General features: G+C 44.0%; 1 protein-coding gene across 3 annotated transcripts; it reads right to left on the reverse strand.

The window, feature by feature from the left end:
* Nucleotides 1-1352: 1352 nt before the first annotated feature.
* On the reverse strand, nt 1353-23619 carry LOC129710703 (leukocyte elastase inhibitor-like). 3 transcript variants are annotated; one of them, XM_055657878.1, is made up of 8 exons: nt 23551-23619; nt 12970-13043; nt 11989-12167; nt 10046-10183; nt 7249-7366; nt 6159-6310; nt 3485-3640; nt 1353-2460 (listed from the first exon to the last, which is right to left on the reverse strand). In XM_055657878.1, exons 2-8 carry the CDS (start codon nt 13022-13024, stop codon nt 2053-2055), a joined length of 1206 nt encoding a protein of 401 aa, XP_055513853.1. In that variant the 5' UTR covers nt 13025-13043; nt 23551-23619; the 3' UTR covers nt 1353-2052. The 3 variants fall into 3 exon arrangements, with proteins under 3 accessions (XP_055513853.1, XP_055513873.1, XP_055513863.1); XM_055657898.1 differs by having other exon boundaries at nt 6168-6310; nt 23551-23617; XM_055657888.1 differs by lacking the exon at nt 23551-23619 and adding an exon at nt 23436-23456.
* Between the last annotated feature and the right edge of the window lie 1396 nt (nt 23620-25015).

The raw sequence follows: 25015 nt of genomic DNA on the forward strand, positions 1-25015 counted from the left end.
ACGCCATAAAGGCGACTGAAAGCATTGTTTTGACAATTGTTGGAAAGGCAAATATGACAAACTTGAGAAAAATTACTTCAGTATCAAAGTCATTGTTGAAAATGAAAATTACAGCTTCCAACAGATTTATCAACAGCTTTGGCATTAAAGTTGGCGTCGCGGCTAAATCCACTACTCCCAGTGCCCATTCCTGCAGTTTATTTGTTGAATTTGTGTTACTACACTTCACATGCTCTGCATTAATGATTTTATTTCAACTTGGAAACAAAGTGTCCCAAAAGCCAGCCAGATCGATAAGAGAACAAAATATCAACTTAGACCACTTATGATTACCAGGATGAGGGATATGGATCTAAACTGTTTAAAAAAAATAAAAAAATCAGATTGAAATCAACAAGTTATTTACGAGTTTATATTCTGAGACAAAACCCTTCAGATTCACAAATGAAAATTTCAACAAGACAGCAAAATGATTTAATGGGGGTAGTGGAGAGGTCTGTGTATCCAAGTGGACAAATTAAGATGTTTTGGCAAGAGTACTGATAAACAAAGATCTTAGCAGAGCAAGATGGCCTACTCCTACGCAAAACACGTAGTACGGTCATGGGCAGATTCATGAGTGATTATAGGACCCATTTTAGCAACCAGCCTCCGCCATCTTGCTTCCGGCCAAAGATCGGATCTTTGCTTCCGCCTCCGCTCCCGTATCTTTGCAAGTCTTTGACTTGGGTGGGGAGAAGGGGTGCGCAGCCCGGGGCAGCGGGGAGAGAGGAAGGGAGTAGTGCAAGTGGGGTAGTGGTGGCGCAGGAGGGTTCGGTAGGGCCGGGGGAGGGAGAGAGCAAAGATCTTACAGCGGAGCTCCGCTATAAGATCTTCGGGAGAGAGGTGGGGTAGGGGCCGGGGTGCAGAGAGCATAGGGAGATATGTGGGGTTGGGGGCTGGTGGGTTACGGGACTACAGTATAGGAGGGGGGGGGCGTCTAGTGTGTGTGAAGTTGCGGGGAGGTTTACAATGTTTATTATTTAATGTCCCTTGTCTAGTCTGAAATAAAGTTCATCATTGGATATAAAATTCAGACAAAATATAATTATGTGTGTTACATGATTATATACATTTATATCACATTCATGTATGTGTGTTTATAAACATTTTATTCTTTAACAAGAATTAACAGAAGTATGAACTAACAGAATTATGAATCTAACCATATATCACGCACAAAAACTGTTCCCCCGCACTGTTGATTACCCTGGGAGTCGGGTCGGGTAGGTTCCGGTTACCACAAAATCAACTCAAACACAGCTTATGAGCCATTTAAAAAGAAATGATTTAAAAAACATTAAACAAGACAATTACCAGAGTAAAATTTTATTCTTGACAAGAATTAACAGAAGTATGAACTGACAGAATTATGAATCTAACCCTATATCACACACACACACAAACTGTTCCCTCGCAACGTTGATTACACTGCGAGTCGGGTCGGGTCAGGTAGGCTCCGGTTACTAAAATGGGCAGGGGAAAATGCCCAGGATCCCCTCCGTAGCGTACTACACGTCAGCCCATTGCATTTCGCAGGAGTAGCCTATCTTGCTCCGCTATAGGATCTTTGCTGATAAATGAGGTGGGATGGTGTCCAAAGTTCTTCAGCCCATTGTCCACTTCTATCGCACGTTGGTGATAACAAATTTGTAACTTTCATGCCTAGACTAATGGATTACACATTTTTAGTATGAGACAAGCTCCTCTCTTTACAATAGGCCCCTCATTTTACAAAATGACTATGTAATATAATTTACATTCCCTCACCAGTTAAGAGCTCAATGATAAAATTATAATAATTGTTAATATGATAAAACTCAATACGTAAATTTGACTAAATTCTACCCCACCTCTTAACCACCATGAACATTTTAATTTCCAAGTAAATTCCTTGGCAATGATTTTGATTAAAAATTTCCAATGACCATACTCTCAAACTTATAATTGTAGACATTGACAACATTGCTATGAAAGTAATTGACTGACATTGTCAATTGACTGGCACTGCATTTAAGGAGAGGTTAGCCTTCCATAAAATAAAATGCTCTGTGACTTTGCGTGGCGGATGAAAAACAGGAATGGATGATCAGCATTAAATTCTTCAGGGGATAACATTGCAGATGTCAGAACCATGGTGACTGCTGTTGCAGCAGCTGCTTCAGTGCCTTCCTCATCAACTGCAACAAAGGACTGATGAATGACTTTTGACACCGACAGATCTTTTCCCTTACTCATTCCAGAGAAGTTGGCTTTCTTCCCATCGAAAGCATCCACCATCCCCAATTTGGGGAGGATTGATGAAAGATCATATTTCTCTTCCAGCTTGAATTTGGGGAGAGTGACTTGAACAGATGTCATGGACATGTTCTTTGGGTTGGTCCAATTTCTCAGACGATTAAGAGTGAAACTCTTCTGAAGCTAAACATAAGAAAAAGCAAAACATTAAATAATTTAGCCAGCAAACTTTCTTCAGAAAATGTAAATCAAGGCAATATCAAATGATACAGAATCAGGTATTCTATGTATCTGTTATAAATTACCTGATACTTTATGATATATTTAACTTAAAATACCACCACAAAGCAACAGAAAAAGCAAAAATATCTAAAAATTAACGGACATTAATAAACTGAATGCTGCAGTTTACGTCCAATTAGTTCCCTGACATATATGGATAATTTGCTTGTCTATATATCAGCCAGGACATAGAGGTACACATGATGACATTTGCATGACAGGTACTCAGAATGTCACCAGAACGTGCACCTAAGATAGCAATGACAAGGCAACCTGATTTAAGAAGGAAAGGAGGTTGACCAAGACTCACATAGTGTTGGAGTTGGCACTGGCTGTGGGTCTGTGGGTTTTCCGAACTGGCTGTGGGCCTGGAGCCGCTGGTGTTGTCGGACGGGGTTGTCGGTTGCCACGGCGGGAGAGGCGGAGGTGAGCTGGGGTTGGGGCTTCTACGCGCTGGTGGCGGGCCTGGGGGCTGGTGTCCCATCAGTCCGGATGTCACCGCCCCCCCCCCCCCCCCCCCAGGTGGGGATGGGACACTAGAGTGGGGGTGGGAACTGGGGATGGGCCAGTGGCGGTTCAGCAACGCTTGTGGTGCCGGGAACACTGGTTCGATCCTGGCTGCGGATGAAGCGTGCAGCTGCCCCTAGTCTCCTCTACCTCCGGTCCCCTTCGCCCACCCCCACCCCCCGGGTCTCCCATTGAAAAAGACATCAACAAAAAATCAGCCCAAATTATACTCACTGAATCTGCAGCACTTTGCTTGATCTTTATTTAGAGAGTTCGACCTATGACATGATTCCTTGCGTTTTTCAGAATACCAAACTTGCTTATTGGGTGAATTTATTTTTGGAAGAATGTAGAATTCATTTTTTAATTTTTAACAACTACCCTGAAACAATGGTTCACGTTATAACATCCCACTTACAATTTCAAGTCCATTGTTGTCATCTGGCAGTAAGATGATCATACTGAGTTCATCCTGAACATATGGGAGTTCAATGATCTTGAACGCAAATTCACGATTGTGAAAGTAAAGAAAACTTCCAGTTTGCTGCATCATTTCCAAATCTTTGGTTATACTCTACAAATAAAGTTACACACTATTAGGAAATTTGTGGAGCACCAGTAGCCAGGTAAACAAGCAATACAGAACGCATTCTGCCCACCCACATATCAGGAACCCGTGGGCCTTCTGCATGTGTACACATATGAACGGGTCCTCCTGACAGGAGATGCAAAATTGCTGATGATCTATGTTTCAAGAGTCAATTCAAGAGTCAAGAGAATTTATTGTCATGTGTCCCAGATAGGACAATGAAATTCTTGCTTGCTGCAGCACAAGAGTATTGTGAGCAAAAATACAGAACAGTTCAGTTCAATATACACATAAATAAGCAGATAAAGTGCAATAGGCTGTGACAGATCAGAGTCTGTTTGTTGGTGAGTTTAATAGCCTGATGGCTGTGGGGAAGCAGCTGTTTCTGAACCTGGATGTAACAGATTCCTCACAGAAAGAGGCCAGTTCATTGGCTATATTTAAGAGGGAGTTAGATGTGGCCATTGTGGCTAAAGGGATCAGGGGGTATTGAGAGAAGGAAGTTACAGGATACCGAGTTGGAAGATCAGCCGAATGGTCTACTCCTGCACCGATTATCTATGTTTGACCTGCCGACTCCATGTTAAATACAGTGAGAGCAGGAATCTGGGAAACCTGCCCAACAATCTTGGGCCAAGGTAAATCTAGTGTAACAATTCCTTTCACTTGAATTGAGAGAAAAGATCAGAGATCAAATGTTACATAATTTACAGTTCTTAATTTGTCAAACTATTTATTTTTATTTCAATGTAAAATATTGATATTGGGGTTTTTTTTTTTTTTAAAGATAAATTTTGAATGTTTCAGAATGTCAGGGATGTTTAGAAGCATTGTTTTACAGGCTTTAGCAAACGTCAAAATTTTCAGCATTTGAGAGGGGGGTGGGTGGAGGAGAGCTGGGGCAAGCAATGAGAAGGTGGCCCTGGCAACCATTACTCCTCTGGATCTTTGGTCTGCAGCACAGCGGGAGGTGAAAAAATGGCGGGGGGGGGGGGGGGGGGGGGGGGGGGAAGGGTGTTGGAAGGTGCACCTGCGCGTTGAGAGCATCTGCTTTAATGGAGAGCGGGGGAGGGGCGGTGCCGCGAGCAAGGGCATTGTGACGTCCGCAGCTGCCGCAGCGGTTTCAAAAACAGTCTATTTTGTGAACAACTTTATTAAAAATCTGGGTAAATGATTGATCAAATTTAGAGAAGAGTCGATTTCAGAAATCATAAGTTAAATCGCTACCAAAATATGTAAAGATCTCAATGTATTTGCGTCTGGTTTTCGAGAAAATACGTTTCAAAGGCAAAATGACACACACCCACAGTTTTAAAAGAGTACTAGACCAAGTGCAGACCCATTGGGTCTGTTTCCCCAACACTAACCACCCCCCAAACACACAGCTGGGGGAGAGGGAGCAGAGAGGGGAGAGATTGGGAAAGGAGAGGAGAGCGGGGTAGGGGGAGAGAGAGGGGAGAAGAGTGGAAGGAGAGCAAGGAGGGGCAGGAAGGAGGGGGGGGGGGGAGAAGGTTGGGACAGAGATGGAGAAAGGGGATGAGGGGAAGGGGAGAGAGGGGTAAGGGGAAGGGAGGGGGAGAGAGGAAAGGGTGGGGAGATGGGGTTGAAGAGGGGTGGGAGTGGGGGAGAGAGGAGGTGGGAGGGGAGGAGGGAGATCATTTGACATCACACGATGGAACGCTCACCAACATTGTATGGGAGAGCTGTTTTTTTCTTTACATAATTTACAGGAGTGGATTTGAGAATGTAATAGTCAGATCACACACACACACCTTTGAATATATAACTAGACCAAAGCAAGTGCAGACCCGTTGGGTCTGCTACCCCAACACGCATTTGCTGCAGGGGCGGGGTGCTGCGGCAGGGTAGGCCATGTAGGACTGAGATGAGGAAAAACGTCTTCAAGATATTTTCAGGCTAAAGGAATCAAGGGATATGGGGAACAAGCAGGAACGGGGTACTGATGTTCTATGATCAACCACGATCATATTGAATGGCGGTCCAACAATCTTGTGCCAAGGTACAGCTAGTGTAACAACCCCATTCATTTGAATTGAGAGCAAATATCAGAGAGATCAAAAGTTTCATAATTTACTTCTTAACTTGTTGAACATTTGTACAAGTTGGTGAGGCCATATTTGGAGTATTGTTCAGTTTTGGTCACTCTAGTACAAAAAACTTAGAGCAAGGTAAGACTTTATTAATTTGAAGTGCAGAAGGATGAGGGGAAGAGATCGGATAAATGCACAATCTTTTTCCCCCCAGAGTAAGTGAATCAAGAACCAGAGGACATGGGTTTAAGATGAGAGGGGAAAGATTTAATAGGAACCCGAGGGGGAACATTTTTCCACACAGTAGGAATAATTCCAAAAAGCAGGAATTTAAACAATGTTTTCGTCAGGATAGTGCCATTCTGTTGCACTTTCAAGTCGGTCTTGATAAAATAGTGAATCAAGCAATTTATATTGTTATTATTCATAATGTTTGATATTTTCAACGCCACCTCCTTTACCTTCTTTAGCTTGAATTGTCCAGTGAACGAATCTTCTTTCTTAAATGTGTCTTTCCATTTCGCCTTAAAATAAATGGCATTCACAAGGACAAGCCTTGTGTCAGAGCCAACAGAACCTTTCCCCAATAAATTTTGGATTTTTCCTGAAAAAAAAGGCATGCTCACATATAGACCATAGATTAATTTAAAAATGAAATAGCCAATGAATGGCAACAACCACAACAAAATCACGAGTCAGAGGTTTAAAAGATACACAAGAAATCTTTATATTGTCAATACAATACTAGACACGAAACAAGACACAACAAACTGAGTGTAGAAGTTGTGAGGTCACATCACAGTTGTGCAAGACATCAGTGAAGCCACATTGAGACTCAGTTTTGGGTATCATGTTATAGGAAAGATGCTGTCAAGATGGAAAGAGTGGCGAGAAGATTTACGGTTGCCAGGGCTGGGCCTGAGCTGTCGGAAAAGGTTGAGCAGGCTAGGACTTTATTTCTTGGAGCGCTTGCAGACTTAATTTATAGGGAAATGTTTGGATAGGCTCAGCATATAAAGAAGGCCGAGCAGTGACCTTATTCCGGTACCAGATAAAGTGAATACTCACAGTATTTTTCACCAGGGTAGAGGATTTAAAAACTAGAGAGCATAGGCTTAAGGTAGGAGAGATGCATAAGAGATCTCAGGGACATTGTTTTCACTCAGAGGGTAGTCCATATCTGGAATGATTTGCCAAGGAATCTACAGAAATGAATACAATTACATTTAATTTTAAAAGACATCTGGTCAGTTACATGGGTTGGAAGGCTATCGACCAAATGTGGGCAAATAGGACCAGCCCAGTATGCCAACGTAAACATCATGGACACAGTGGCCTGAAGAGTTTGTTTCGATGCTCTAGAGCTCTATGACTCTACAAGTCAAGGATACTTCAGAATGGACGAATGACTAATCAGTATCACACTTAATGCTCTTGGCGTGCCTATCACATTTGGGAAATGTCCCTCATTCAGAAAGTTGAATACGTAGAGCTGAAAGTTTTCTGTGTAAACCCTGGAAAGAATTGTTCTGCACTACTCACCTGCAGTCTGTTCTTCAGTCCAACTGTTGATCTCTTGTCGAGCCGCCTCTGCTGCTTTACGAAAGTCAACAGCTCCCAGCCCTGCTTGATAATATTCCAGAGAAGCTGCAAGAAAATCCTGAAGGATTACAGAGAACAGATTTTTTTTAAATCAATGCCAACAGTACCTTTCAGAGATTAAAATAATCAGATTGGTTTAAAAAATGGCTACATTATTCATGATGTTACTCCAAGACAAGACGAGGATAATTTGATAACCACTCCTTTGACATAATGTCCAGCGGTGAGAGGAGATTGAATTACTGCAAAATAATCATGTTTAAATAACCTCCAGTTCCTGAATTAAAATTCTTTGCTTAAATGTTTTGATTTCCTCACTATCCTTGATTCATCAAATGTACTTAACAGTTGCATTGCATTCAGCTCATTTGCTGATAGAAAATCTATTAAAATGTTCTCTCTGTTAATTTCAAGATTTCTAAATTGGAATGAAGTTTAAAAAAAAATATTCTGGGTGGGTCGTCTGGGGATAATTCTAAAATAAATAGACGTTGGAGGTCAGTGACTAGTGGGGTGCCACAGGGATCTGTGTTGGGTCCACTGTTGTTTGTCATGTACATCAATGATCTGGATGATGGTGTGGTAAATTGGATTAGTAAGTATGCAGATGATACTAAGATAGGTGGGGTTGTGGATAATGAATTAGATTTTCAAAGTCTACAGAGAGATTTATGCCAGTTGGAGGAGTGGGCTGAAAGATGGCAGATGGAGTTTAATGCTGATAAGTGTGAGGTGCTACATCTTGGCAGGACAAATCAATATAGGACGTACATGGTAAATGGTAGGGAATTGAAGAATGCAGGTGAACAGAGGGATCTGGGAATAACTGTGCACAGTTCCCTGAAAGTGGAATCTCATGTAGATAGGGTGGTAAAGAAAGCTTTTGGTGTGCTGGCCTTTATAAATCAGAGCATTGAGTATAGAAGTTGGGATGTAATGTTAAAATTGTACAAGGCATTGGTGAGGCCAATTTTGGAGTATGGTGTACAATTTTGGTCGCCTAATTATAGGAAGGATGTCAACAAAATAGAGAGAGTACAGAGGAGATTTACTAGAATGTTGCCTGGGTTTCAGCAACTAAGTTACAGAGAAAGGTTGAACAAGTTAGGGCTTTCTTCTTTGGAGTGCAGAAGGTTAAGGGAGGACTTGATAGAGGTCTTTAAAATGATGAGAGGGATAGACAGAGTTGACGTGGATAAGCTTTTCCCACTGAGAGTAGGGAAGATTCAAACATGGGGACATGACTTGAGAATTAAGGGACAGAAGTTTAGGGGTAATATGAGGGGGAAACTTCTTTACTCAGAGAGTGGTGGCTGTGTGGAATGAGCTTCCAGTGAAGGTGGTGGAGGCAGGTTCATTTTTATCATTTAAAAATAAATTGGATAGTTATATGGACGGGAAAGGTATGGAGGGTTATGGTCTGAACGCAGGTGTATGGGACTATGGGAGAATACGTGTTCAGCACGGACTAGAAGGTGGAATAAATTGGATAGGCATATGGATGAGAAGGGAATGGAGGGTTATGGTACGAGTGCAGGCAGGTGGGACTAAGGGGAAAAAAATTTGTTCGGCATGGACGTGTAGGGCCGAGATGGCCTGTTTCCGTGCTGTAATTGTTATATGGTAGAAGGGTTGAGATGGCCTGCTTCCGTGCTGTAAATTGGTATATGGTTATATTTAGGTTTAGTATGAGATTGCCAGGCAACATTAATGAATTCTAGTACCCATTCCACCTTCTCACAGAAAATTAATTACAAGCAAGTTAAAAATTGTCACTTGAATTGCAGTTTTATTGGATGTTCCAATAAAAGGAGGAAGATTGTTCCCGATGTTGGGGAAGTCCAGGACAAGGGGTCACAGCTTAAGGATAAGGGGGAAATCCTTTAAAACCGAGATGAGAAGAACCTTTTTCACACAGAGAGTGGTGAATCTCTGGAACTCTCTGCCACAGAGGGTAGTGGAGGCCAGTTCATTGGCTATATTTAAGAGTGAGTTAGATGTGGCCCTTGTGGCTAAGGGGATCAGAGGGTATGGAGAGAAGGCAGGTACGGGATACTGAGTTGGATGATCAGCCATGATCATATTGAATGGCGGTGCAGGCTCGAAGGGCCAAATGGCCTACTCCTGCACCTAATTTCTATGTTTCTATTCTCCTCTGCTACAAGTTAAATAAGTTTTATTCTAATCGGTGAAATAGTACAAAGGTTATGAAGGTTTAAAAATCACCCCTTCCGTAACCCGCTCTCAATAACGCGGTGAGGAGAATAAAAAGCTGAAGGGGTGCAGTGTGTTCAGCAGCTCGTGGGAGAGTCAGTGGCTCGCGGACTGCTTCTGCGGCAACCAGCACGACCAGCCGGAAGCTGGTGAGTTGAACCAGAAGCCACCGAGTGATGCCGGAGTGGGAACAGGATCTGATGTGTGAGGCCGAAAGCTGAAGGTGTGGTGTGAGCAGTGTGCTGAATGACCTTCATCTATGTTGAAAATAAGGATAAAACTGATAAAATCTTATTACAAGGACGATATTCTTAGATGCAATGGGCTATTAAACAATTAGAGACTGTTTTGGGGTAGATATTCCAATTAGTATCAAACACCATTCTCAAGACACCTCCACATTGAACCAAGCAGGAACATTCCTTCCAAAACTCAAGAGGATCGAGCTTGTGTTAACACCAATGTTTTTGACCAGATTAACAAACACACATTGACCAGTTTAGCCTCCAAACCCAAACCTAACTTGAAGGAACTCGTAGGTCTTCTCCCCATAGAGGCGATTGGCTAAATTCAAGGAATACTTTGCATTCGGGTTGATTAATTCAGTTTGCAGTTTCTGAAATTGCAGGTGGACGCCTTTGACTTCATCAAAACCAAGCATCTAAGAGAAAAAGTTAACATTCATCAAAAGAAGTGAAGTGTATTTAGTATTCCAGTTCTATACTGTGCTTTTCAGAATTGAACATAGTCAATTTATCGTTAAAAACTGCAAATTCACTATTATTACTTTTTCAATAGTTTTATGAGAATATGGTCCACCAGACTTTAGAGCCATATAGTTATTCCACATTAAAACAGGCCCTGTGGCCCAACTCGTCCCTGCCAACCAAGGTGCCATATTTTGAGTTATTAAGTTTTGAGAAAAGGCTGGCAGGACAGGATCAAGGCTTTGGTTTAGTCCAGGGGTCGGCAACATTTTTGCATAGGGGCACGTATTTTTCCAATTAGTGTTATGTAATTTCCAGGTCTCGGGACAGGCTGCAGTTCCCAGATCCCTCCTGTCCCTGGAACCAGCTGTAGTGCCCAGGTCACCTGCGAGCCTTGGGACTAGCTGTAGTTCGCAGGTCACCTGCCCCAGGACAGGCTGTAGTGCCCAGGTCGGCTGCGAGCCCTGGGTCTAGCTGCAGTCCCCAGGTCACCTGCGCGCCCAGAGTCTATCTGCAGTTACACTGTCCGGTCCTGGCGGCCGCTCGCAGCCACCTGAGCTACTGAGTGAGTTGCTGGCATGATCCCGGCCCCCTTCCTCCTCAACGTTCCTGCCCTTCCTGCAACTTTACCCCTGGCGGCCTAACTGTGCTGATCCGGGCCAGACTCCCCACATGCTGTGGAAGGAACTCTCCCGCCCTGCGGTGATGTCCTTTTACAGACGCTGTACTGAGGGATAGCCAAGTCTATCTTTCTTCGCTAACAATCTAACCTTCGGACTCCAAGACGCAGATACATTTTCGGGCCTTATTTTAGGGTAAAAAATAGCATCTTCATTGTCGAGGAATACGGTAACTAAAACTGAACTGTGGCTTCACCAATGTCCTTTACAACAGTGGTGTAATTTGAGGGTTATTGGAACTGGCCAAAAGAGGAGTTTGGGGCAGTGTAGAATAGCCATGATTACATTGAATGGTGGGATAGGCCTGAAGGGCCTATTGGCCTCCTCCCACTTCTATTTTCCTGTGCTTTTATCTGGTCTTGTGAATAATGAGGATAATAAGAATTGTGGATAATGTGTATTCTGATGCCACAATTGCCATGGGAATAAGCTGCAGATGAGGTCACTATCTACAGTTTATCCCATTGATAACTTTGGCCCATCCCTGTCAGAGAGAATTCCGTTGTGCTGACACATTCCTGCCAGAATCTCTGCTATTTCAAACTAATTTCATTTCTCAATTTCCGAGTCTGAAAAAGGATCTTCAATCTGAAACATTTCCATAGATGCAGCTAGACATGCTGAATGTTTCCTGCGTTTTCTCTATTTTATTTCATTAAATCTGTATGCACTCAGTTCTACTTTAAAGCAATAGAGACATTCCTAAGAAACCTTGCGTTATAGAAAATATAACCCCATAAAGACAATACCACATTATAAAGACAATAGTGTCAATGGTGGAAATGGAGCTCGGGGCTACAGAGGTGCAGACTCTAAAGACTGCATATTACATTGCATAATAAAATATCGTTGCAGTGTCAATAGAAGGCTTATTCATGTCAATAGCCACCTGTGGTTAAAGTGGCATGACTGATTATTGTGAGGAATGCAAACATGCAAACAACAAACTATTCCAGCTCCAATCCAACAAACCAAACCACGTCGATTGTCCCCACCCTAAAGCTTTACATGACCAAACATACTCCAGTTTGTTCAAAAACAGGACACATCTTCTGAAGCTAACATAAGGCCACACCTACCTGAGCCATCTGAGTGGCTGTCTTCTCTTTCGCACCCAGATATACCAAGGCCAGTGCCATTGATATACTAAAGGGAGACACAAAGATGTTGCCATCACTGTTCTGTTCATCCAAGTGCTTGAACAGATCAAGAGCAAACTGTATATTTGCAGTAACCAAAGGATCCAAACGGATTAGATCTAGAACAGAAGAGGAAAAAACTCATTATACATGGAGTTTGCTCATCTGTTCAACCAAGACCCCTTCAGGAAAACACTTTTTGATGTTCCATACATAGTTTATCAGAAATTGTGTCTGAATCTTTGACAGTGGCAAGCAGGTGGTAGTATCAATTCCTCTGCAATCAGGAACAATACTAAGATCCAATACGTTCCTTACTAAGATCCAATACTGGCTCTGCACTGAATGTCTGCAGGACAATGATTGTCTCTGACAGACATTTCCCTGAAGCAACAGTGTCAGAGGGCCTGGTCAACTCTTCTCCCAGTGGCCTCCTGGACAAGTAGATATACACAGTGCCTCATGTTGAGCTCAAACTCCCATTAATCTTTGTGCAACATCAAGCTTGATGACTCCACTGCACAACTCACCCTTCCATGTGGTTTGTCCAGACAAAGCAGCTCTGAGGAAAAGTCACTGACCTTGACACTGGGTAACTGGGGAGCTCATGGTGGTGATGGTAATGGTGAAAGTAGGTGCGTTTGGGGAGCAGCTGTGGGCGGCAGAGGCAAGAATGTGAAACATCCTTCCAGCAAGGCTCATATCTACTGAGTAAGTGTCCTGCCTGCTCAACTTGTGTTACAGTGGCACAGTGTAATCAGTGGGGACAGAAGCATTCTCCCAGTCCAGTCTACAAGGACCCGTTTCGCACTAGCAGCAAGTCCACTAATATAGTCCAATGAGTGTACCTACAACCAGTGTTCATAAAAAAAATGTTTTAAAGAAATAAACAAAGGATAGGTATTACTTCCTGGCACTTACCATCAGCCAATTTAGTTACAGATTGTTGACACTGACCCATCTGCTTAGCTGCCATGATGAATGGTTGGTTGACCCTGGGAAAGAACAGCAAAATAGTATTGGAGAAGTAGAATCACAGTAGACTACAGTTATACAGCATGGAAACAGGCCCTCGGGCCCGCCCTGTCCCATTTCCTGCATTTGGCCCCAAAACTAGCAAACTCTTCTTACCAAATGTTTATATCTGTCAAAATGTCTTCTAAAAGTTGTCGTTGTATTCATTTCCATCAGTTCACCTGGCAGCAGAGCTGCCAAGTTTTGTCAGAGCATTTCAGTATTCTAGTACCCAAAAATCAGTATTTTACTGAGGAATTCAGTATTTTTACACAGTGCCCTTTTGCTGAAACAATGTTGGTTTATGTGTGATCATACCCATGTAAGTGTACAAGAATGCATAACTTTGCTACCAATTGACATGTCTTCTACGTACCTTACTTGACAGTGCATTCATTGTCATCTCTTTGTATACTTCTGTTTGAACAGCTGCTTCCTGCTTTTAGCACCAGATGATGATGTAGAAGCCATTTTGGAAGCCTCCCTCTCCCTCCCTTCCTTTCCTTTCTTTTCCTCCCTTTCTCTTCCGTAGAAGATCCAGATGAGGGAGAGCTTCCAGCGCGGCCGGCGCTGAACAACATCGCGCAGTCCTGGGGCCCTATGCCGAGGGCCGCCAGCGTTGCATCTCCGCCCAGCACGGCCTGCGGACTTTGGGAGCCGCAGACTCCGGTACGAGGCGCCCAACTCTGATGTCCAAGACGCTGCAGAGGTCCTCCAGTCCCGGCATCGGACTTCCCTCACCTCGGCGAGCGGGCTTGTACATCGGGCCGCCCGGAGCAGCGACAGCGGAGGGCTCGGGGACGCCCTGACCACGGGTGAACATCAGGAACATTAGAGGAAGATGACTGACCCAGGGCCCCATCCCCAACCTCTGTTACATTGACGACTGCTTTGGGGCCACCTCCTGCACCCACACACAACTGACTGACTTCATCCGCTTCACCACCAACTTCCATCCGGCACTCCAATACACCTGGACGATTTCCGGCACTTCCCTACCATTCCTTGCCCTCACCATCTCCATCGCAGGGGACAGACTTCTGACCGACATACACTACAAACCCACTGACTCACATGGCTATCTGGACTACACGTCTTCCCACCCTGCCCCCTGTAAAGACTCCATCCCCCTACTACCAATTCCTCCGCCTACGCCACATCTGTTCCCAGGATGAGACGTTCCACACCAGGGCATCGGAAATGTCCTCATTCTTCAGGGAACAGAGATTCCCCTCCGCCACCATAGATGAGGCTCGCACCAGGGTCTTATCCATACCCCGCAACACTGCTCTCTCTCCCCATCCCCGAACTCGCAACAAGGGCAGTGTCCCCCTAGTCCTCACCTTTCACCCCACCAGCCAACAAATACAACACATAATCCTCCGCCATTTATGCCACCTCCAATGTGACCCCACCACTCACCACATCTTCCCATCTCCCCCTATGTCTGCCTTCCGCAAAGACCGCTCCCTCCGCAACTCCCTTATCAATTCTTCCCTTCCCTCCCGTACCACCCCCTCCCCGGGCACTTTCCGTTGTAACCGCAAGAAATGCACCACCTGTCCCTTCACCTCCCCCCTCGACTCCATTCAAGGACCCAAGCAGTCGTTCTAGGTGCGACAAAGGTTCACCTGTATCTCCTCCAACCTCATCTACTGCATCCGCTGCTCTAGTTGTCAGCTGATTTACATCGGGGAGACTAAGCGAAGGTTGGGCGATCGTTTCGCCGAACACCTCTGCTCAGTCCGCAATAACCTACCCGAACACCCGGTGGCTCAGCACTTCAACTCCCCCTCCCATTCCCAATCCGACATCTCCGTCCTGGGTCTCCTCCATTGCCAGAGTGAACAACACCGGAAATTGTAGGAACAGCACCTCATAATCCGCCTGGGTTGCTTGGGTCCGGATGGCATGAACGTTGAATTTTCCCAATTTTGCTAGCCCTTGCTGTCTCCTCCCCTTCCTTAACCCTCGAGCTGTCACCTCCCATCCCCCTGCCCTCGGGCTCCTCCTCCTCCCTTTTTCCTTCCTTCTCCCCCCCACCCCCCATCAGTCTGAAGAAGGGTTTCGGCCCGAAACGTCGCCTATTTCCTTTGCTCCATAGATCCTGCTGCACCCGCTGAGCTTCTCCAGCATTTTTGTGTACCTTCATCTTCATAGCTTGGTTTATGCTCTGATATACACTCAACTGCGGGACCTTATATAGACAGGTATGTGCCTTTCCAAATTAATGTCCAATCAATTTAATTTACCACTGGTGGATTGCAATCAAGTTGTAGAAACATCTCAAGGATAATCAATGGAAACAGGATTAACCTATGCTCAATTTTGAGTGTCATAGCAAAGGGTCTGAATACTTATGTAAATGTGATATTTCAGTTATTTATTTTTAATTACTTTGCACCCGTTTTCACTTCTTCGTTCTGGGGTATTGTGTGTAGAATAATGATTAAAAAAAAAGTTAATTTCATCAATTTCAAAATAAGGCTGTAACACAACAAAATGTGGAAAAAGTGAAGGGATCTGAATACTTTCTGAATGCACTGTATCCCGCTATATCTACTGACAGTCTTCCTCACGGTCTGCAACTCCTCTAATTTTGGTGTCATCAGCAAACTTGCTCACCAAAACCCATTTACATTTATGACCAAGTCATTTATATACATCACAAACAGCAGAGGTCCCAGCACAAATCCCGCAGAACTTCACTGGTCACAGACCTCCAGCCAGAATATCTTCCTTCCACCACAACCACTCCCATAAATAAATTCATACAAGCAAGTCACTGTGAACCCTGTGCATCTTAATCAGCCTACCACGAGGGACTTTATCAAAAGACTTTTAAAATCCATGCATACAACATCCACTGTCCTCCCCAATTAAAAAGGCAATTCCCCACTCCCTGCTCTCTACTCTGCTTGTTTTTTTCCTGTGTATCTGTTAGTCCTGTCAGTTAATCTTGAACTCTGAAGTCATTCAGGATTTGATGTCAACCTCTCAGGGTCATACAGTATGGGAACAGGATATTTGGCCCAACCTGCCCATGCCAACCAAGATGCCCCATCTACACTAGTCTTACCTGCCCAGGCTTGACCCATATCCCTCTAAACCTTTCCTGTCCATGTACCTGGCAGCTAGCTCCAATGTAGGAAGGAACTGCAGATGCTGGTTTACACTAAAGATGCCACAAAAAGTTGGAGTAACTCAGTGGGTCAGGGAGCATCTCTGGAGAAAAGGAATGGGTGACATTTGGGTCAAGACCCTTCAGATCCTTCTGCAGTTTGAATAAGGATCTCGACCGAAAACATCACCTATTCCTTTTCTCCAGAGATGCTGTCTGAACCCCTGAGTTAGTCCAGCTTTTGGTGTCCATCTTCAACTAGTTCCACGGATTCGTTTTGTAAAGATAGACACAAAAAGTTGGTGTAACTCAGCAGGACAGACAGAATCTCTGGAGAGAAGGAATGGGTGACGTTTCAGGTCGAGACCCTTCTTCAGACTGGTGGACATAAATAATCTCACTGCTGGCCAATTTTTCTACATCTATATAATTAAAAGTCACATCATGACCACTTTCTGTTTGCGTTGTAGTTTGATTTTAGAAAAAAATGGCACCACATTCGGCTGTGATTTTTGGCCATCATCCTCAGAGTCCTCCTCCGCTGCAAAATCACGATGGAGAGGCCATGACTCTTATTCTGCTGTGGATAAACTCAACTCAGCTGTGAGTGTGCAATGTACTTGAATAAATGATTTGTTAGCCCTGGGTGAAAATGAAACGAGTTGTTTGGCCTGCTGCCCTGCCTGTATTTGAAACTGCAATGTATTATTTATTAAATCAGAGTGTGTTTAGTTTAAAAGTCCCGCTCATTTCGTGACTGCGAGAGAGCGAGAGAGAGCGTGCGAATCCCTGTGTGGAAGGTGCGTGTGTCTGTGTCTCTGTGAGGTGGAGCTCGTGCGCCTGCGCGAGGTGGAGCTTGTGTGCGCGAGGTGGAGGGCGAGTGTGAGTGTTCAATAAATAACAAATAGTACAAGTCTTTTGTAGTTCAGAGCTTATTTGCTATGTTTAATAGCCTGATGGCTGTCAGGAAGAAGCTGTTCATGAATGAGCGTGTGTGATTGTGTGTGAGTGCATGAGTGTGCGTGTGTGTGCTTGTGTGTGAGTGTGCGTGTGCGTGTGTGTACAGGAATTGGTGGAGAGGTGGAATATTACGTTGGGGACCAACCCTCCAGTGTGAAGCTGGGGCCCAATGGGTCCAACTTAGTCTAGTACAAACTAGAATTTAAAATTCTACTTGGCACGTTTACTCTAACACATAAAGTCAAGAATTTCATAAAATTATTTATAAGAAGCTTACATTTATAATATTTTACAGAATATATCAGAGTGGTTTAAAGAAAACAAAATCCTTGTTAAGTGTAGCCATTGCTACACTCGGTATGAATGTGAAATATTCCCTGGTGTGTGTATGTGCGGGGATTGCTGATCGGCGCGGACTCAGTGGCCCCAAGCAGGGCTGGCCTCAAGCCGATTGGACCGATTGCTCCCAATTGGGCCCTGCGCCCAAGGGGGGGGGGGGGGGGGGGGGGGGGCCGCACTAATGTTCTGTATTTCGTACAGAAATCTGAATCCTCTTTGTAAAATAAAAAAAAATTTTAATTCGCCATCCGGATTTTTTTTTTTTTTTTTTTTTTTTTTTTTAAATAAACATGGATAACAACCACTGCCATCAGGCACAAACAATTTGTTAACTAGTACTGTTATTCTTAACAGCAAGTAGTTAACAAGTAGTTATACAATGTCACCAATGCATCGTTCCACATTCCTTAGTAAATGTAATTGTGTTTAGAACAAGTATTCATGCGGCGTCATTAATACGTGTTCAAAACACAATTACATTTACTGAGGAATGTAGATCGATGCATTGATGACACATTGAGAATTTCTTTAAACTCACCATCATGAGTGAGGGGCTTCTCCTTGGTGTGCAGGTTAGTCACTCACCTACCGATCCACGATGTGTCTCTGTGTGTTTCGCTCTTTCCCTCCCCCACGCTCTCTCTCCCCCGCTCCCCATCTCGTCTCTCTCTAGCTCTCCCACTCCGTCGCTTCGGCATTCCCGGAATCATTGACGTTTTGCGGTAGACAAAAATGCTGGAGAAGCCCAGTGGGTGAGGCAGCCACCTGGCCCGCTGAGTTCCTCCAGCACTCTGTGTTTTTTGTTTGGCTCTGAATTTGAAGGTGGCTCAGCGGGACGGGCATAGGCTCTGGGGAGAGGGTTGCGTTTCTGGTCGAGACCCTTCTTCAGATAATCACAAGTACTCTCACCGACGAGAGTTCAGTTCAGTCTGAAGAAGGGTCTTCGCTCCAGAGTCGCTGCGCTGCCTGGCCTGTTGAGTTACTCCAGCTTTATATCTATCTTCAATTTCAGAGAAATACAATTTCTCACGGGGGGGGCTTATAACGTCCCCCCCCCCCCCCCCCCCCCCCCCCCCCCCCCCCCCCCCCCCCAACCTTAGCATACCCCTAGTTCCTAAAACCCATTTCCACAATTGTTCTTTTTGTTTCACCCCCTGTCCATCCACATTCATTTCCCTCTCCCCCACCTTCCTCCCACAGTGCCTGCTTCTTTGGTGGCAGGTGCACCATCACGTTTACATTGCCAGTTAACCACAGATTTATTTTCAAGTAGTCAGTGCAAAGTCTGCCTTCTTTAAAAACTGGTATCATTGCCAAAAGTGACTTGCTTCATGAAAAGGGGCATTTGTAAAATTAAACCCCAATGTCCTCTGAGCTACGTGTTACTGTATTGTTCAATATTCTTGCTAATTGTCATATTAGCATTTTAATGCTGCGTGTGCTTCAGCATGTGCCATCCATTAGTTAGATCGCAGCGGAACATAGTATTAAATCACAAGCGATTGCAGATGCTGCAGATCTTTAACAAAAAAAACAAACTGCTGGAGGAATATCGAGTCACACCATTTAGTGAAGCCACCTAACAAAGGGTTGCTCTTTGGAGGCGAATAGTCACTTCCTGACTAACTGCGGACACTTTTTAACTTGGTGCAGAGTGCAATGGTTACCCATTTTCTATCGCACAAATTAATGAGTGAAGAATCGAGTCAAGAATGTATAATTGTCATGTGCACCCGCAACAGAACAATGAAATTCAGATTCAGATTCAGATTCAATTTAATTGTCATTGTCAGTGTACAGTACAGAGACAACGAAATGCATTTAGCATCTCCCTTGAAGAGCGACATAGCAAACGATTTGAGTAAATAATAATAAGTGTCGGGGGGGGGGTGATTGGCAGTCACCGAGGTACGTTGTTGAGTAGAGTGACAGCCGCCGGAAAGAAGCTGTTCCTCGACCTGCTGGTTCGGCAACGGAGAGACCTGTAGCGCCTCCCGGATGGTAGGAGGGTAAACAGTCCATGGTTGGAGTGAGAGCAGTCCTTGGCGATGCTGAGTGCCCTCCGCAGACAGCGCGTGCTTTGGACAGACTCAATGGAGGGGAGCGTGGAACCGGTGATGCGTTGGGCAATTTTCACCACCCTCTGCAATGCCTTCCGGTCGGAGACAGAGCAGTTGCCATACCATACTGTGATGCAGTTGGTAAGGATGCTCTCGATGGTGCAGCGGTAGAAGTTCACCAGGATCCGAGGTGAACTTCTACCGCTGCACCATTGAGAGCATCTACCTAAATTCTTATTTGCAGCAGCATAAAGGTGTGTAAACACAATACTCATAGATTGTATGAGAAACAGAAATTAGGTGCAGGAGAAGGCCATTCAGCCCTTCGAGTCTGCACCGCCATTCAATATGATCATGGCTGATCATCCAACTCAGTATCCCGTACCTGCCTTCTCGCCATACCCCCTTATCCCCTTAGCCACAAGACCTACACCAAACCCAAACCAATTATGAGCAGACGAGGGCATTCGATCCAATTTGTGATCCCACCTACAATGACAGATGTGTACAGCAATTCGGTCTTCCCCCGCACAATTAAAGCATGGAATAATCTCCACCCTACTATAGTTACCCAACCAGATGCAAGTAAATGTAAAGTAGCTCTTTCTTCCCAATAACCCTTTCTGGCTTAAGCCCTCCCTTCACCACCTCCAGTTTAAATTCCATTTGGAATATTTTGGAGGACCAAGAAACCAAGAAGAAGAACCAAGCCACAAACTTGCGATTTAAGAACAAATGAGAAACGACTAAATTCAATAACTTAACCCAATAACTAGTGCAAAAAAAGCTCAGGGTGAACCATTAAATCTTATCAATTGTTTGCTTATCGCATGACTGAGTCCAACTGCTGTCTGGTTCGTTGATCGTATTCCTAGATATGAACTGTTTTGGGAGAGAAAATGCTCACGGCAGACCAAACGTGTTAAACAGAAATTGGTCAGATATTGAGCTTTGCACAGTGAGAAATCATGTGAAATAATCACTGGATATTATTTTAAATGAATGTACTTGCATATACTGTTTAGTTTGGAGATACAACCAGAAAGTCCACTGAGTTCGTAACGACCAGCGATTTTTGTTTTCCTATTTGACAATTTATTTGGTGGCCAATCAATCGCTGTCTCTAAGGCGGTTGCGTCCAATCACCAACCAGCTTGCCTTAAAATTCCCGTCCAATCAACAAATAGGTCTCCTCCCATCCAATCAGCAGCTGTCTCCAAATGCATTGTGTCCAATCACATAATGCAGTTTAATGGAAATTAGCAGCTATGGTAAAGGTTGGAAGCCAGCGGAGCTGGTGACAGTTTTATAGAGGTAAACTTACAATTATCCAAATCTGAAGGAAAACACATTGTGTGGAAGAAAATAAATCAGGAATGGCAACAATACTGGGAACAGGATACAAAGGGGAGACACCTCTATTCGCTACAAAACAGAGTGGGCATTACAGCAAGAAGAGGGGGGAACAGGTAGTATAGGTATGTTACAAAACCTACCTGAATCGTGGCTGAGCATCTGCCCCACCCCTTGTGTGTGATTTTGGAGCTGTTTGGAGGGGGCGGGTTTAAAACCCGATTTTTACTAGGCTGTTCCAATCGCAGATGTTCAGCCTAGTAAATCATTAACGGAGAATCGCTGCAACACCCGGTCCCAAAAGCTATTATTAGTTTTATAGGCCTCGAATAGTAGATATAATAAATTTAAAAGCTCTCGTTCAGTTCGCAAGCTCTGGCAGCCCCAGGGTTTTATAAAGCAAACAATTAAAGGTATGTACCTTATTTTTACATTAAATGGGGCATGTATATAACCCTATAATTATAATTTTCTATAGCGAGTAGCTCATTTTGGGCTTTTTATATCTCGCAGTATTTTTCTCGGCATTTGAGGGCACTAATCCAGCGCGCTATCAACATTCTAAACCTGCGCGTTCCACATGAACCCACTAGAAAACCGATTTAAATGGGCATTTATTTACAGCAATTGAACACTAAATTCCTTCCATTTGGCCTATAAATTAATGTAAATTAGATATAAAAATCATGTTATATTGTGAATTATTTGTGAATAATCTTTGGACACTTAGGCTATTTAAAAATGTTAATCTTTCCTTAAGAAATGTGCTTTTGATTATCCAAGATCACAGCTTTTTTGTAATGCCCATTGAAAATCAATAGGGAACAAGATGCTAATTTCCGAGTATGAAAATGGTCATAACTTTTTTAATACTTGAGATATGAAAGTGAATTTGGTGTCAAATTAAACTTATTGTTATGCTTTATCTGATGGGATAAATTGCAGACTTGATTTTTTAAATCTCAAAATTTTGTAACATTGCTAGGTAGTATTAGCAAGATTGAGGATAGGACACACTCACCTGAACAGCACATTAAAAATATTGGGAAAACACCCTACTGGGCTGTGTGAGGAATGCCATCAGCCGGAAACAGTTCAGCATGCCCTAATTGCATGTAGGAGATATGAGACATAAAGAGGAATCATGACCAGTGAAATGAAGAAAATTGGAGTGACAGAAATATCAGTAAAGAACATTCTAGAGTGCGGAGGGAAAGGAAAAGGAGTAAATGTGTTGTTTGATTTCTTGAGGGCCTCTGGCCTTATAAAAAGGATATAATGTAAAGACACGAGTACTGTGGAATGAAGCCAGAAGGTGGCAGCAATGCAACATTGCGGATGCCGGCTGCCGTAAAACTCCAGAGAAGAAGAAGAAGCTACTGACAGTCAAACGGGAGGGAGCAGGAGAGATTCACACAGTGTAGAATCCATAGCATTTAGTGTAAAATTTCATAATATATACTAAATAACTGGGCTGACACACCTTGGCTGGGAATCTGGGGTTCACCAAAATTGTTCCCAATTGGGCCCCGCACCCCCTAAGGCCGGCCCTGGCCCCAACGGCCTGTTTCCGCGCTGTATCTCTTAAAGTAAAACTATGACTAAAATAATCTGATCACATGATTTGCCCGGAATCTGGGAATAATTTTGCAGCTTTTATATTTTGAACCACTACTGTGGGATTTCTTTCATCCAGACTGAAGACAGGGCCTCAACGCTTCATCCAAATAAAAAATCTCCTCCCGAGTCCACTGATGTGAGCCATTAAGTCGTGCAGTGGAATCCCAGTCTACATTTCGCTGCTCTAATCTCTAGAAAGTGTCCCTGAACCTACCGAACAAGAACTGTCAGTGACCCATAATGAACCACGCCCAGCAGGGACCTGTATACTGGGGATAGACACAAACTCTCCGAGTAACTCTGTGGGTCAGGCAGCAACTCTGGAGAAAAGGGGATAAGTGATGATTTGGCAATACGTGTCTAACTTTGGATTATTAGTATCTGTAGTTCTTTGTTTCTCCCTGCGTACTGGTGTCGGCATTGAATTATTGGAGGAGATTTTGCTGTGGGGCGGACGAAATGTGTAAGAAAGAACTACCCAGGCAGATCACAACATACACGATTCCATCAGGTAGAGCAAAATAGAAAATAATCAAAGAGCAGATTATTTTACCGCTCCAGAGAAAGTGCAGATAAAACAAGAGCAACAAGAAAAACGAAGACCAGGAATTATTTGCTCGCAGAGAGAAAGAGAAGTCAGTCCAAGTGTCTGAGCTCTGTGGACTACTGCCAATAAACTCGTGCTCATTTGCTTTGGGCTGTGAATACATTTCTCAAATGTTCGAAATGCACAGACATATATTAATAGTTTACATCAGGCCGTCCGGTTACGTGGCGAGAATATTAGATAAAACATTAAAGAAACTTGATTCAGATGGTCTGGAGATTCAACGGACCAACATGATGCTAAAACGTCTGGAACAAACAGCTCGTATCTCAACACTCATCGACCCCTCTGTAAAAGTACGGAATATTCCTACTAAAGTGTCGAAACCACGTCCCGGGACTCCTCGCTCAGCAGACGCTGCTGCAGTTGTAATGGGCACAGCGGCGAAGAAATAACGGCGGAGCTTCAAGCGAAACAAGGCTACTCACCCTCAAGCGGCAGAAAGCATCAGATGCAGCCTGCAACTGTTCACTCCCCTTTATAGGAAAAAGTCACCTGACCACTGTTGTACCACATGATAACCTGGGGGAATGCTGAACGAAACACAGTATTTCTGAGGACATGTATCGTGAGAAAAAAAAAAGTGAATTCAGCACTTGTTTGTTCAAACCAGACTGTGGGCGAGCATGGACATACACAGCGCGGAAATAGACTATTCAGCCCATCTTGTCCATACAGATCAAGTTGGCATACTGGGCTAGACCCATTTGCCAACGTTTGGCACATAGCCTTTTAAACGCAAATATCCAAATATCCTTTAAAGACACAATTGTAATCTGCTTCCATAGCATTTTCTGGGAGCTCATTCTAGATATGGACTACCCTCTTTGTGAAAAACCTGCACATAGGACCTTCTGTTCTCATCTTAAGCCAATGCCCTCTAGTTTTAGAATCCACTGCCCTGGCAAAAAGACTGAGCATGCATGTTATCTAGGCCTCTCATGCCTTGACTTCGCTTGGTCTCGCCAATGTAAAGGGGGTGCACCAGGAGCACAGCGTGCATGAGACGAGGTTTGAAAAGGTGCCTTTCCAGATCTCTTGGAAGGCCTGGTGGGTTCCCTGGATGGAAGTGGGTGAAAAGCCACGGGGGAGGATGGGTAGGTGGGTGGGTGGGTGCAGGTTACATGTGGCCACACTCTGGTAACAAAGAAGGCCTATGACAGAAAGATCAATATGGGAATGGGAAGAGTGTTAATCTGTGTAGCAACTGGGATATACAGCAGGATTTGGCAGACCCTCCCTGTCCCTCAGCCCTCCCCTCTCCCACCCACTTACATATTTGCATTCTTCTGATAATTCACACCGCTTGTAACCTTTTAACAGACCTTTCTATTTTCATCTCTGGCCTTTCATCTGAACATCAAAACCCACCGTCACCCACATCCACCTATCACTCAAGATAGACATTCTGATATATGATATATGAATAGGAGATAAGTTAGAGGGATAATTGGGTTCCTGTTGATGCATCCAAGCTAACAAAAATGTCAATGTTAGTAGTCCATATTAGTGGCATAGAACTGAATTAAATTGAATTGAATAAATGTTATAAGCCAAGTATGTATACATACAAGGATTTTGCCTTGGTACTCGTTACAAGGCTAATTCCAGGGATGGCTGGACTGTCATACGCTGAGAGAATGGAATAGCTGGGCTTGTATACCCTGGAGTTTAGAAGGATGAGAGGGCATCTTATTGAAACACATAAGATTATTAAGGCTTTGGACACTCTAGGGGAGGAAACATGTTCCCGATGTTGCGGGAGTCCAGAACCAGTGGCCACAGTTTAAGAATAAGGGGTAAGCTATTTAGAACGGAGACGAGGAAACACTTTTTCTCACGGAGAGTTGTGAATCTGTGGCATTCTCTGCCTCAGAGGGGGGTGGAGGCCGG

The sequence above is a fragment of the Leucoraja erinacea genome, chromosome 2, assembly GCF_028641065.1.
Source record: "Leucoraja erinacea ecotype New England chromosome 2, Leri_hhj_1, whole genome shotgun sequence".
NCBI classification, from domain to species: domain Eukaryota; kingdom Metazoa; phylum Chordata; class Chondrichthyes; order Rajiformes; family Rajidae; genus Leucoraja; species Leucoraja erinaceus.